General features: G+C 36.8%; 1 protein-coding gene across 1 annotated transcript; it reads left to right on the top strand.

The window, feature by feature from the left end:
* Positions 1–2195: 2195 nt before the first annotated feature.
* Positions 2196–10756, top strand: LOC120797675 (protein c-ets-1-B-like). The gene is made up of 7 exons (XM_040141528.1): positions 2196–2230; positions 7106–7225; positions 7367–7570; positions 7881–8066; positions 9572–9796; positions 9910–10028; positions 10550–10756. Exons 1-7 carry the CDS (start codon positions 2212–2214, stop codon positions 10754–10756), a joined length of 1080 nt encoding a protein of 359 aa, XP_039997462.1. The 5' UTR covers positions 2196–2211.
* The last annotated feature ends 4904 nt before the right edge of the window (positions 10757–15660 follow it).

Here is a 15660-nt window from a genome sequence, read left to right on the forward strand (position 1 = left end):
ATAAAAATTTTAATCCCCCAATTAGCATCTAATCAATTAATAAATGATTCATATCACATTTCAGCACACTATAATGTATTTATAAACTACACCATGAAGACACTATAAACACAATGACATACATTTATAAACAGAGCTGACTCATTGCCATCGGACGTTTTTAGAAAACAAGGGGCTTTGCTGATTTGCCTCCTGCTGACAGTCATATCAGACTGAAAGTTTGTTTTCTGTCTTTTTCAAAAGCATTTAAGAGACTCTTCTGGATTAAGACTGCACCGTTCGAAAGTCTGGGGACTCATGGTAGACAATTCTCTAAAAAGTATCTTTCAGTCTGGCCAATGCTCTGCCTAAATTTAAAAGCTTTTTTTTAAAAATAACTTTGCATTTCCATTTCAAAATAGTAATTTTGATCACTCAGTCAAAGATTGTATTTTTTTTTTCATTTTGAATTTTACTTGTAAAAATGAAATGAATCAAGTTATGCAAGCTTTTTAAATGGATCAAATAATTAACTGATAGTGAATAAACATAGTGGGAGTCAATGATTATTCTGATGGCACACTCAAGGCTCAATACATTAAAGCATAATATCAAGTGAATTGTCAATTATGTTGAAACAAGATTTTACTAATGATTTCTGTGCAGTGTTCTAAGCATTACAAAGAAACCTCAGAGTAACGAATAACACCCCAGCAGTGACGAACACAGTTGTCCATGTAACACTTAGGGCTTGATCATGGTTCCGGGACCCAAAATAAAGGAAGATCAGCGAAAAATGTGGGCCAGAAGGATCTGTTTTCAAATTATTCTAGTGCAGTGGGTGGTTTTTTTTTTAGGATACTGAGTAAACTATATTTTTTGAATATGATTTCCAGGATGGTAATCTCTATATTTTTCAAAACGTCTTACCACTCACCCCACCAGGTATGGCAGTTTAGACATTTCGATTGACAGTCCTAAACCATGAAGCACATGCTGGGTTAGATATCATCATTAGCTGACAGACGAAGTCCAGGGTAAGAAAGCTGAGAGCAGTGGAGTAACAAATACACAAACTGTGCTATTAGAGGGGGTCAAAAATTAAATCTGCACTTCACCTGAGCTTCTTTCCACTGACCGCCACTAGAGGGTGCCAAAGCTCCTAGAGTACGGCTTGGGAAATGTTTCATATTTTATCAGGAATAACACCTAATGATGGAAACTTTAAATAATCTCGATTGTTTACTTTGTAAGTATGTGTAATGACCCCAGGGTGGTCTAGGGGAAAGGGGAGGAACATAAAATCACATGAAGAATTTGAGGAGTCATTTTGTTCAAGTTTTCAACCTTTTTTTGCCAGTTTTTGAAGCACAATCTAACAATTCAACCCCAGCCAAAAGAAAGACACACCCACAAAAGAAAAGGTTACAATGCTAAACCCTCCACCAACACACAAACGCGGGAGAAAAGAGGGGATGAACAAAACTGGCAGCTCTCCCCTACACAGCTTCCTGGCAAGGTTTACAAAGTAAAAGCTAAATCCTACAAACAGTAATTTAAAGTAGAGTTAAAGTAAATAACTGAAATTTAACAAACAAAAAATTACTACATCTGCCATTAACCTGATGCTAGGTTATCACAGAACCATAGATTAAATCCCGGCAGATACACAGGTCTTTACACACATACATGCAAGAGGGGAGAGGGAGAGAGACAGAGACTGAAGTGCCCTTATATATGGACTGACTGGCTGCAGGTCCCTACAGAGCTGAGGCCCACAGTGCCTGAGGAGCAACACAGAACACAGAGAATGTAATAATATGTAAGAGATATTTATTGGATATTCTTCACTAGAACAGGTAATACGTACACCAAAAGTCTCCCTTCATTTTAAGTCAGGCTAGTCACTGTATGGAAACAAGTATGTACTCACCACCCTCACTGTGAACGGCCTGTTAGGTAATAACAAAAATTTCATATTTCATTCTAAACTCATCGTGTGTAAATACCCTCTGAGATATTCCTTTATACATGGATGTATTGTGTGCAAAATCAGTCTCACTTGAGGCCCTGCACTTGGCCTCAAACATGTTCCTCTTGCCCCGCCCACATCCACCTGATTGACAGTTGTCTGTCACAACCTGTCCCCTCCTATCTATTATATTAAACTACCGTTCCCCCTTTGTGGTCTCTGTTTCCTCCACCTGATCCCCCAATCCCTCACACACTGGGATGGACTGCAATACTTACGGTAAGACACTTACTCCTTCGTCTGAGCAGTGTTTCACCTCAGATCTGAAAAAAAAAAAAAAAAAACAGGACTATTGCTAATTGTTTGTAATGTATTTCTTGTTTCAATCTGGTCATTCTTCAATAAATACTGAAACTGACAGAAGGCTTAGTAGATGTTATAGTAAAACTTTACTATTTAGAATTTACAAGCAGTATATAAACCCTACAAAATTGTTTATAACACAATACAATGTCATTTTAAGTGAGTTTCAGACACAATGGAGCTTTAAAACATTTCTGAATTAAGCTTTAACTCATTACAGTATACTATAAGGCTCTTAAACTGTATATGGGAACACTTTATTTTAAATGTCCCTACTTTGCATTTAAAAGCACTTTATAAACATGTAATAACTGGTTTATAACAGACTATAATGTAGTTGTAAACAGATATGTTACATAAGTGTTTGTTAATGTATTTGTCAACAACTATAACTCGGTGCACACCCAAGAGTGGACGCTGCTGTATCAACAGATGATGAATGACAATATGCTAAAACACTATTGTAATGATATAAAATATGTTTTCATGGGAGAAGCTATCATTGCTGACAAACACTGTACATTAATAATTACTTAAAATCTCCTTACAGCTACATACAACTACATTATGTGTATTATAAACCATTCATTCAATGTTTGTATAAAGCTTATAAATGCTAAAGGGGGACTTAGAGTGAAGTGTTACCCTGTATATGTCATAATAATCTTGCGTACAGTGTGCAAAAAGATTTGTACTGTATACAGGTGCTGTGTTAAAAATACAATCAGACTGAACAGGGCTCTATAGATGTATTATGTATCTCATAATAACTCATAAAGGGCATATGTGATCGTAATGACTTTATGCTCAGTTATTCAGTTTCTATACTGACTATTTAGAGATACCAGGGGAATTTTTGCTTTATCAAAAGGCCAGAGATCCTGTATATAACACATAGAACACACAGAATAAATTAAACTAAAAAGGTATCAGTTTTTGTTGTCAATAGCCATGTAAAAAGAGCCCAAAACTGCCTTTGAAAACCATGTTTTCAGGAATAGCTCTGTAAAAAATCATATGTATCCATATTTTCAAACTACATAAAAAGATGCACCTTTAGATGTTTTCTGAGTTACAGGTGACAATAAAAGGCACAGATGATGTATATATACAATACACTGTCTCACAGGATTTGGAGAATGAATAGGAAATATTAAATGGACGCTGATTTTTTGAAGTATATATATAAGTATATCCAAACAACCTTAGATGAGATGGATCCTCAGGACAGGCCAGAAAAAAATATAATTTAGGATGCATTCAAGACTTATATAAAGGGAATTAAGTTAGGGTTTGCAGCAAAAAGGAAAGCAGACTTGGATAATGAAATAAATAAAGTGAGGAAATACGTAAGAATCATAAAAAAAACATTAGATAAAAATCACTGGTAGAACGTGAACTGCATTACAGGAATTGTATTTAAAGCTGGACGTTTTATTACTCAAGAAAGCTAATGACTTTAGACATAACTCTAGCACACTTAATTATATTTCTGCTAATAAATTTGGTAAACAACTAACCTCATTAGTCAAAAGATTCTAATTAGATAAACTATATCTTTAAAAAATAAAACATTCGGTTTAGTTTATAGAAATAATCAGATCCTTAAAAAGAGCCTATATACATCAGAAATGAAAGCACACCAGCCTCACAGGTTACTTAAATCACTTAATTTGAAATGCTTATCCGTGGAGCAAAAAGAAGAACTCAGTAAGGACTTTGCATATACAGAAATGCTATTGCATTGCATTGCTATTAACAGTTTTCCTTTAAAACCAGCTCTCCAACAATGTACCTAGCAGCTATTTCTGTAACACCAGAGCCAGGTAGAGAGTGTGATTGGCCTTCTAATTACAGAACTATTAGTTTAATCAACTGTAAACAATATAAGTAAAAAATAAATGGATTATCATAAATCTAACAAATATTATCCATCACGATCAAACTGGATTTATACAAAACTGATTTAAAAACAAATACTAGAACATGTCTATCCTTATTACAACATATAAAGAAGTATTACAAGAATTTAACACTGGTGGTGTCTTGAATGGTCTTTTCTGTTTAAAGTGCTGGAGGTTTATGACTTTCCAATGAAATTCATAAGAACATTTTAAAGGCTCAAATTTCTAGGGTGAATTCAGCTGTATTGGGACAGTAATTCCATCTTGTGATTGTGTCCTTGTCATCAATTTAAAAAAATAACACAACATATAACACACTTCTGAATTCGTCAATGTATCTACTTTTCCATGTGAAGAAATGAAGTGTGTATGATATTTTTATAAAGTATGGCTCACCATTTTGCTGTTGTTCACCCAAAGCTATTTTTCAGTGACATGTTTGGTAATTGGGGACATAGTTTCATTATTGTAAGCCCTTGCTTTCAACCCTATTACATATTTCAGAATATCAGAATAATTTTTAACTGATTTCTTTTTTTCTTAACATTAAATATATGCCTAAGGTTACTTGATATTATGTATTAGGCTACTATGATGTGTTATGATAGCTTAATGGATTATTGCGTCACTAGATAGGTGTAGGCCTTATAGGCTCAGCTATTGATTTAGGCCTAAAAGTGATTTAAGAGTCCAACATATTTTTAAAAATATTTAATTTATTCAGAATATTTTGTACAATTAAATCTTCTTTTCATCAATTCATCAGTTTATCAACCAAAAGTACATAAATTAATCAACATGTCAATTAACCAATGTCATCAACTGATCATCAGTTTCCTTTTTGAAATCGTGCATTCAACCAGCCTCTTCATTAACCTGGCCATTAGTTCATCAAAATATTTTGAAACACATTCATAACTATTCATCAACTCATTCAATTCGGTAGTGCAAAGACAGAATTTTTGTGGGATTGGCATCAATTTGAAGTCCCCTCATAAATCATTAAAAAGTCTAACTCTGTCTGGCTAAAATTTGGCTGTAAGCTACATTTCTGTGGTTCTGCGTTGACACAGATGTCAGGTCCCTCTTTTTATCAGATTATATAGAGTAAACGAGTGCTACACTTCATTTCAATAGCATTTTCACGGTCCCTCAATTTACCGGAAACATGCTTTCCTAATTTGGGACACCAAGAAAATGTCCAATTTTAAAAATTGTTAATGTAATTTCAAGATCTGTTTATTTTGTTACACTATTACATCATACATGTTTGTTTATCATTTATATCTACAAAATATTAGTCATTCAAATTTTATACCATTATATTCAAATCAAGCTGAAGGAAATGTCCTTTCTCTTACCTCTTGCTTTTTGGGGTCAACTTCCTGGTTGATGCTGACCACAACCACCCACGTGATGTAACAGGAATAATGTCATATGACTGGCCGATTACTTCCACAGCAAGGTCTCACTACCAACTGCTTTGACTTACATTTTTCAGGGCAAAAGCACAATGCTTTATTTATGCTTTCCCAGTTTACCTGGTGTCCCAATACACCTGAATTCACTCTACCAATGGAAGTCTTTCAGAACCTTCTCTCTTAAGTAGAAGCACAGCTCAAAGATGCCCTTTCTCGCCCTCATTGTTTGCATTAGCAATTGAGCCCTTAGCTCAAAAAGTTGGACAGAAAGAAAATATTAGATTCACTAAAAGTGGTAAGAAGCGATACAAACTTTGTTTATTAGCTGATGATTTATTACTCTATTTAAGTAATGCATAGGCTTCCATCCAATATGGAATTGAAATTATGACAGAATTTTAGAAACTATCAGGTTATAAAGTGAATGTAGGAAGGACAGTATAAATAAATGGAAAATCTAAAAAAGTTTAAAGCACAAACAAGGAATATTAAATACCTTGGTTGCTATATTAGTGCAGATAAATTACAACTGCATGAAGGCAATTTTCATTCATTTATTGAAGATCTTAAGCGAAAGGTGGTCTGATTTCAAGATTAATTTAATAGGTAGAATAAACCTATCAAGATGGTGTGGTTACCAAAATGTTTATACATATTTCAGACTATACCTATTACCCCACCAAAATCTTTTTTTAAAAAGGGAACTTGCTTCTTTCTTCCTTGATTTGGTCTAATAATGCTCACAGATTAAGGAGATAATTACTCCATTATCCTCAAGAGGTCTAAACCTATAACACTATAATTAACAATATAAAGGAGGAACCATGGATAGATATTGAAAATCATCAGTTACAGCCTAATAGTTTACTTCTAGCTTTTTTCTCCAAGCAAAACATTAAAACAGTCAATTTTGTAATTAATAGTATATTAAATGCTTGGGAAAAAATGAAAAAAATATCAGGTCAGGAAATAGAAATCCCCAAACATATACACATTTTGAATAACCCATCAATTACTATTCAAAACGTCCAACTATATTGGGAGACATAGTTAAACTGTCTAATTCAGAAATATTCAGATATTATAAACCATAATACAGTTCTTTCATTTCGGGAAGTAAAGAATATTACTTCGCGAAGTAATATATATATATATAAACTAAGAGACATAGACGTACTTCGCAAGAAGATTTATAGTTGTTGAAAAATTGATTAATGAACATTAAAAAAAAATCTTATCTCTGTCAACAATTACATTGGAGTATGTTATACCATGTTTTAAACCATTTAGTAATTGTTTCTATACTGCTTGTCAATACTATATAGGGGGTTCAAAATAAGTGTTAGCTTGTGCAAGTAATGAGATGTTTGTTGTAATGGAAATATATCGTATACAGTATAAGTACAATGCTTAGTTTATTGTGTGAAAATGAAAAGGAAGGTCCCAATATTTTATTTCTGTCCCAGAGCTGGAAACCCTGGACGTCCCTCCTCTTACCCCGACCAGTAAGGAGGTCCTCAGCCAGGCAGTGAAGGCCAGTTTTGCTGGCTTCACCCAGGAGAGAATCAACCATCACTTTCCACAGGGTACAGCTAGAACCACCTGCAGAATATTGTACTCATCAATACAGGAACAAGAACTTCATATTAGAGGAGATGAAGAGGTGTAGAGCTATGCTTTGTACATTCAGAGCTGTAGATTTATGCATCTGTACTGTATATACCCAGATCCTACCTTGTGGTCTGAGTGGGAGGTGAACCACTGGCTGGACTGGTGCCAGGCTGAGTTTGGTCTCCACTGCATGGGCTCAGACCTGAGAGGCCTGCAGGGTATTGAGCTGTGTGGTCTGGACCGAGATGCTTTCCTGGGCCTGATGTCCGACTGCACTGCGGGGGAGATCCTGTGGGAACATCTGGAGACAATGAGGAGAGGTAAAGACATTTTTTCAACCAAAAACTGATTTTTTCAAACTCACATTTCCCCCCTCTTTTTTTTATAAATCATTGTTTATGGAATAATAACAACATGGAGCCCAAAAATGTTGTCATTTGAATTTAATACCATCTTATTGCCAGCTTCAATTCAACAAAGGTATGCAATAACGTGTCTTTTACGACCTTTGCCAATGTAATTATCACAATTACCACCATTACATCTTATTACTAGATTGTTACTTGTAATAATATTACAGTGAATAAGTTAATGATTCCCTTATCTTTGTTCCCTCATAAAACTACTCAGACTATGTTCAGGAGCTTTCGGACAAACAAAGTTACCATATTGAGTATCATCCCACTGAAAGGATAGACCTCCACACTCTTGACCTTGTGACTGTACAACATCAAGACTGCTATCTGATCGAAACAGAAGATCCCAGCAGGAGCAAGGCCTCTCCTGCTCTGCGTCACGAAACAGGAGGAAATGTGGGTAAGAGGACCATAGTCGAAACAGTTTATTTATTTATATATGAAACAAATTAGATCGTAGAGAAGCACAAGCACAATTCTTTATTTTGTTCTGAAACGGTTGTTGCTGGGTCTGAGTCATGTTTTGGGGTTATATTGTTCTAAAAATGTTACTTCAAGTTCTGAGCCGGTTCACCCAAATGACAAAAAAATGCATTTTCTCATTTACCTGATGTGGTATCTGGCCATGCTAGTTTGGGTAGTTTGGGTTTCATTCGATCAGGTTTTGAGATATCTGTCTATGAAATCTCTGGTGAGTGGAATTTAGTTACAATGCTCAAAACAAAATCTCATGTGAAATTAACAACAAAATATCTCAAATATCTCAATTCAAATACCTTGTCATCACCACTTTACATTGATTACCAAATGAAAGGTAGTAGGTAACTTGTACTGATGAACGCAAGATTACAATAAAACCCTAATCTGCAGTTCTCCTCAGCTCTACAGAGCTTTTCTGCCTCTTTTAGCTCATCTTCTGGGTTTTATGGCCTGTAATTCCACTCTCATCAACCTGGTTTCCAGCAGCAGCAACAGCTGTTTTCATCTTAAAAGCTCTGATAAATCCATTGTCCATGACCTGCTCAGCAGCAAACAGCTGACAGACAAAGTCAGAGACCAGCTGGTGAAGACAGTGGAGCATTTAGCAGCTAAAGAGCCAGATATTTGTATTTGTCTCAGGAGCAGGTGGAGACCAAAACCAGAGCTAGAAGAGTGAATGTTGGACATAGGTTCATCAGGTGGACACAAACAGGACTTCAAATTAATGATCATGTTCAACGGTGTCACCAACTTATTTGAACTAGGTTATGTTGCTGTAGATTTCCAGGTAATTATTCAAAATAAAGTCAACAATGAAAAGCTATCTTCTCCTATCAGCGTGAAGGTGTAAGTACCAGGTCTAGTAACTAGACAAAAGATAAAGTTGGCAACCGGCAACCAGCTGCTAAACACTCATATTTTTCTCAGGAGTTGGTGGAGACTTAGACTAAGCTAAAAGAAGAGTGAGTAATAGACTTTAAAAAACCAGGTGGACATCTCTACAAATACATGCTAACGTGTCTGCTGGATTTGTAAATAGGCAACTGTTTGCTAACATGTTCACAATAACAACGTGATCTCGATGTCAGATGTTGTGGACCACCTCTGTCCCGAGGAAAGTCAAGTCAAAAAAAATCTGTTTAACAGCTTTAACAGTTGCTTGATTTGTTTTCACAATTTTGATGTGTTTATAGAATAACAATATTTACTGTACCAGCATCCATTAAGCTATAAAAAATAAATACAAAAACAGATGTTCAAAAGTTTTGCTTCTTGAATTCCCTCAAATTGGATTTAAGACTAAATTGTACCAAGCCAGCATGGTTTGTTATCCAGTATGGCTGCCAAAAGCTGTTCTGCACCATCACCTGAGAGCCCTCTGTTCCCACAGACCTGCTTTATTCATATACTCTTCTGTACTTGTAGAGACAGACTCAGAAGTAGAAATTGCTCACAGTGACGATTCTGACATTGTGGGCTCCCTATCATGGACTGCTCCACTCCAGGATATAGACCCAGTCATGGAAGAGACCATGTCTGAAGATGTCTTTACTTTACCACAGCCACACAGGAGCTTCAAAGAATACGTAGGCAAAAAAAACGATCTGGGCAGAGCTGTGATACCAGCAGCCATCCTCGCTGGTTACACTGGTGAGTAGTAGTTGAGGGAGATAATAGATAAAGTTTTTCTCATACAGATTCATGTCAGTTGTAGCTCTATCCCGCCGGTGCTGATGCTGACTCTTCCCATTATTTTTCAACAGGAAGTGGTCCTATTCAGCTCTGGCAGTTTCTCCTGGAGCTTCTGACAGACCGCAGCTGTCAGTCATGTATAAGCTGGACAGGGGATGGGTGGGAGTTCAAGCTGACGGACCCTGATGAGGTACACAATGCCTGTGGGTTTGAACAATATTGGATGTAAAACACTCCAACACTTGGTGAAATACATTTGCCTTCTGTTATACTCACAGTCTGATGAGAAGATCGATATCAGGTACAGAGAAGTCCAGCATGTATTTAGCCCAGCTTTGCAGAGAGACTGGAAGCAGGGAGAAACCAAGCTCAGTCAAAATTTAAAACAGTAGCTGTGACTTACAGCAACTCCAAAGCTGGGTTTTTTTTACACATTAAACCTATTATTTTGCCCCCCCCGAGGAATCTATTTAGTCACCCCTGGTGCCCCCCTCCCAGACCCAGAAGGTGATATGTCAAGTAGTTGGTTTATTAGTTTCATGGCTGGATTACTGAATGTGAATACCTGGCACAGGCCCAGGGCCTGTTCTGTAGCCAGACAAAACTTCTTGGACATGCATTTGACTTCGCATTTGACTTCTGAAGAGGAGTAAGAGGCCTGTAGCTGTTATGTTATTGTCCTCTGGTGTTAAGATGTAGCTTTGTCTCCAGGTGGCACTGCTGTGGGGTCGGAGGAAGAACAAACCCAAGATGAACTATGAGAAGCTGAGTCGCGGTCTGCGCTACTACTACGACAAAAACATCATACGCAAGACGGCTGGCAAACGCTACGTCTACCGCTTTGTCTGCAACCTGCAAGGTCTGCTGGGATATGAGCCTGGAGAGTTGCATGCTATGCTGGACATCAGTAGCAAGTAGTCGCCAATGACTCAACAAACACTGGGAAGATGAAGCAAAGAGACACTTTTTTATATGGGATCCTTCCGTTTACAACTTTTATCACTTATTATTCATGAGAGTAGTCCCCCTGAAGCAGTTTGGTGATACACAGTCTGTAGGTGTGTGTACATGTGTGGGAGGATTCTGAGTTTGTCTGCTAATATTGGTATTGAGCATACAAAGATGACATGTAGCACTTTATCTTGTTGTCATTGTCAAATAATAAAACTCACAGCAAAGTCATTTATGTCATTTATTTGAATACAAATAGATAAGACAAGCACACTTTCGCACAGTGCTGTTGTCTATTTGAACACAACCTAGGCAATCATGAAGACACAGATGGCTAGTTCAAAGCAAGTACCAAGAGGTTAACAAACTGCAATCTGACCTGTGAAGGTTGCTGGTTTGAATCCCGACTCTAAATGAGCAAATGTAAGTGTGGAGTAATGATCTATTCTCCTTTAGGGACTCTGAAAGGCCAAATCCCCTTTGGTGAACAAGCTGAACAATAAAAAGCTGTCCAGTGTTTGTACTGGGAAGCTCCCAGTGTGAATAAGTGACACACTGACTTTCCACTGACAAAGAGTCCAAATAATTCCTTCCAGTCAGAAACTAAAAACGTAAAAAATGAATCATGGTGTGGGTGGTGAAAATTCATATGTGAACACAGAGATCCTGCCTGAGATAGTCCCTGCCAGGAGGTCTTTTAACCAAGATCAGCTGGTGGTTGGACTAATGGAACCTAATTGATGTATTCACGCTTGCACAGCCAACTCTTCTGCCTTTCACTTCACTTCAGATGTGAAGTAGGTGTGTGAGTGACTGGAATAGCCAGCTCCTGTGGAGAAATCAAGCGGTCTCATTTCACATCTCTGACACCACACAAGGCTTGTTTATTGAATTATTATCTTCTAATTCCTCATCCAGCAGGGGATTCATTTCTGCTCCTGTGGATTTAAGAATGGCTCCTTTCAGTCTGACCTTCTGTTGTCTCTTGGACTTGATTATTATTGTGTAAATACATGCATGTGCTAGAAAATGTTCCATTGAGGTTATACAGAAACTAAAATACTATGTATTGTAATTCCTCTTAGTTTCTAATGATACTGACTGCATAGTTACCACAGGTCCCAGATCCAGGGCTATTCAAAAATCTGGGTCTGCTGATATATGTGACTAATAATAAGTCCTGAATATGTTTACTCAGTAATTATTGTATTGAGTATGTTATTCACGTCTGTCTACATGAGTCTGGACACGGTCAAATAAGATATTTTGGACATTTAATTGATAACAGTTTTACAACTTAAAAGTGAATTTTTAACCACACTAGCAGTGTGTCCCTAATCATGGCATTGACAGTCAGTCCACCATTTTGGTCCACAGTAGGATATCTCTACAAATAGTCAGTTAATTGCTATGAAATTTGGTTCAGACATTCATGCTTCCCTCAGGATAAATGATCCCCTGACTTTTTAGCTAGAGTCACCATCAGGTCAAGATTTTAATTCGTCAGAAAGTTTGGTTTATGACCAAATACCTTCAAAACGAATGACAGTTCCATCAGCCTCAGCTGTACTTTAGTAGTTTAGTACCAATTATCAAATAAGTAAAAGTCCTGCATTTAGTGTCTTACCGAAGTAAAAAAGTACAGAAGTATTATTAACAAAATATATTGAGCGCATCAATGGTAAAATATTCATGATAGAGTAAACCATTACCATGTATTTATATTAGATTGTTCATTCTGATGCATCAGTGTGTCAGTAGCATTTTACTGTTGTAGCTGGTAGAGACAGAGTTAACTAGTTTAGTCAGGTGGTTACCAACCTCAAGATCGGGCCCCTCCAACGAGTCACCAGATGAATCTGGGGATGATGAGATGATTAATGGGAGATGAAAGAAGAGAAAAACAAATTTCTACTAGATAGATCCTTTTTTTCAGTTTTTTTTAATGAAGCCATCTAACATTGAGATGGGGAATCACTCTTTGATGGAGCTGCTCATAGACATCTGAAATGTGACAATGAGTCACAAGCAGACAGTGCTTTACTATAAGGAGTCCCAAACCTTGATGGTTTAGAGCCTCTGGTTAAAAACAATATGTTCCATTTTATTAACTTATGATGTGTTTTTTGGTTTATTTTTTCTTTCTTTTTTTTAAATAAAATATCTTAATATCTTAATCTGAAAAGTCAGTCACAATCAGTCACTACAGTTGTCAGATAAATGTAGTGGAGTTGCAATATTTCCCTTTGAGTTGCAGTGTAGTAGAAGTATAAAGCAGCATAAAATGTAGATACCCAAGTAAAGTACAAACACCACAAAACTGTACTTAAGTACAGCGCTTGAGTAAATGTACTTAATTACTTTGCACCACTAGATTCTAGTGTAGACAAAAGTATTAAAAAATCCATGAAACTTCCTGCAGCATTTCTCAGTGTTCTGATCTTAGTATATTTCTAACTTATTTTTGCCAAAAAATTGATAAATGCATGGCCTCCACGCAGCTCTACTGCCTGTTTTATTTCCAGGGATGGTTTATATTAATTAGATTAGTTTATATTAGATTAGATCTATGTATGGATGATACACACAATCGCTGAGGAAAAATGGTAAAATAAATTATAGATATGATCGATGAAATTTTGCCTGACTTAACTAACAATAGGCCAGGGACTAAAATGTTTTGTGGATTCCAGAGCTACTGATAATACGCTTAGCCTGCATGTTGAATGTGTGGAAACATGGTAGACCCAAGACAATAAAAGTACCGAAATTGAAGCTAAACAGAACAGAGAACCTCAGATATAATATTGTCCATGACTCAGTTTCGTTTTTTCTTTTATTACTCACAGCTCTTGAGGTGACACTACTATGGTCTAAACTATAAGGTTAATGGCATATTCTCCAACCCTGAAAAGAGACAAGCTCTTTCCTGACTAGTGAGTAAACTCATTCCCATCACACACTCACACAAAAGACACACACTATCCCCCATGTTGGCTCTTCCATTAGCAGGACTTGGGAGTGTAAGTGGTGGAAGTAATCCTCACACACTCAGTGCTCTCCCTCTGTTTCTTTCACCTGTTCACTGACAGATAAAATAACATCAGCATTCAGTCATTTCTGATCAAAAACAGGCTCATATTTTCACGTGCACAATGCAAATCTCGGGATGTAAATGACATGTTGAAACCTGATCGTGTTGTACACAAAAAAGCAATTCTTTATGTAGGCTACAACAATTTGGTACAAAGATTGGTACATAAGGAAGTATCCACTCAAAGGTCCCAAGTTTCATCCTAAGTTTACGAAGTTTGATCACTTGCTCCAGATCAAAGAGAGCATCTCTGAAGAGAGACAGGATTTTTGATCTTCCAACCATCTGTCATCAAATGACCAGAGTTCCATATTAGGTTTTCATAGTCCTTAAAAACTGAGCAACCTTCTTTAACTGATGAAGACTGTGAGATGCAGTTGAAAGCTCCTCAAAAAGTTAGCCCAGCCAGTGGACTCTGAGTTAAGATTTTCTTGTCAAAAGACTGCTTACTATCATTACTTGCAACTAAATTCAAACTTTTTTCCTATTCTAATTATGATTCTGTCATAGCTGTGTGATAAAAGACGTATAAAAGTTTACATCTGTTCATGTGACAACATTTTTTAAAGTTTACTGCAATACTATCCAAAAGACTTGGTAAAAAAAAGAGAAGTAATTTAAGCTGATATTAAACTATACATACACACCTCTCCTCTAAATGAAAGTTAAAAATTGGCCTATCTTTAGGACGCTTGGGCAGGTTCTAGGCTCTTGATTGGGTTTTTGTTGTCAGTCAAATCTGGCAACACTACATGTTACAGAAGCACAGGAAACAAGTTTAAAGAAACAGATAAAAGAAAAATGAACTATTTAAAATGAAAGTACATGAAAATACCTAGAATTAAAATAAAATGATTGGAAATGATATTCACGTTATACACATTATACTGTATACATTGGATAAATAGGTTTAAATATGGATGACAACTACAATATTTTAATTTATATCCATACTAAAAAGACAATATCCATCCATCCATTAGCTTATCCTTTGCAGGTGGGGGGGGCTGGAGCCAGTCCCAGCAGACAAAGGCCGAGAGGCGGGTACACCCTGGATAGGTTGGTGGTCTATCACAGAGCTGACACTAAGAGAAAAAAAAACAAAAGAGTTTGTTCACACCTACGGGCAACATAGAGTCACCAGTTAACCTAACCTGCATGTCTTTGTACTGTGGGAAGAAGCTAGAGTACCTGGCAAACTCCACACAGAAAGGCCCCGGCTAGAACAGGGCTCAAACTCAGAAGCTTCTTGCTGTCAGGCGACGGTGCTAACCACTGCACCACCGTGCTGCCTCAACACACAATATGATTTTTTTATATATAAGAATAATATAGAATACATATCGTATATAATAATATAAATACAATATTGATATAATTCATTGTATAAAATAATAACACAATGCGCAAGAATATAATATACATTATATATAAAAATCAAGGGTCAAGGGCTGAAACCAGGATCTTAGAATTACTGAAATCAGACGTTGTCAGGTGATAAGTTGAAATCCTCCAGCCTAAAAATGCTCAATAAATGTATAGATAACCCCGGACAGCTGAGTCTCAATGAGAACACCAACAAGTGGAGGCAGGACTCAGGTGGCTGATTTAAGCCTGTAAAACCAGTAGAGCCCTAAAAAGGGACACAGATTGATCAGGCACAGAGCTGTAATGTGTCGCCCTGAAATCCACACAGGCAGGGGGTCTGCCTGATCTTAACGCCTCATAGCAATCTTTGAGCTTTGTGTGAGGCTTCGCTAACCTTAAACATGCACAC

This window comes from Xiphias gladius, chromosome 12 (assembly GCF_016859285.1).
Source record: "Xiphias gladius isolate SHS-SW01 ecotype Sanya breed wild chromosome 12, ASM1685928v1, whole genome shotgun sequence".
In the NCBI taxonomy this organism is placed as follows: domain Eukaryota; kingdom Metazoa; phylum Chordata; class Actinopteri; order Istiophoriformes; family Xiphiidae; genus Xiphias; species Xiphias gladius.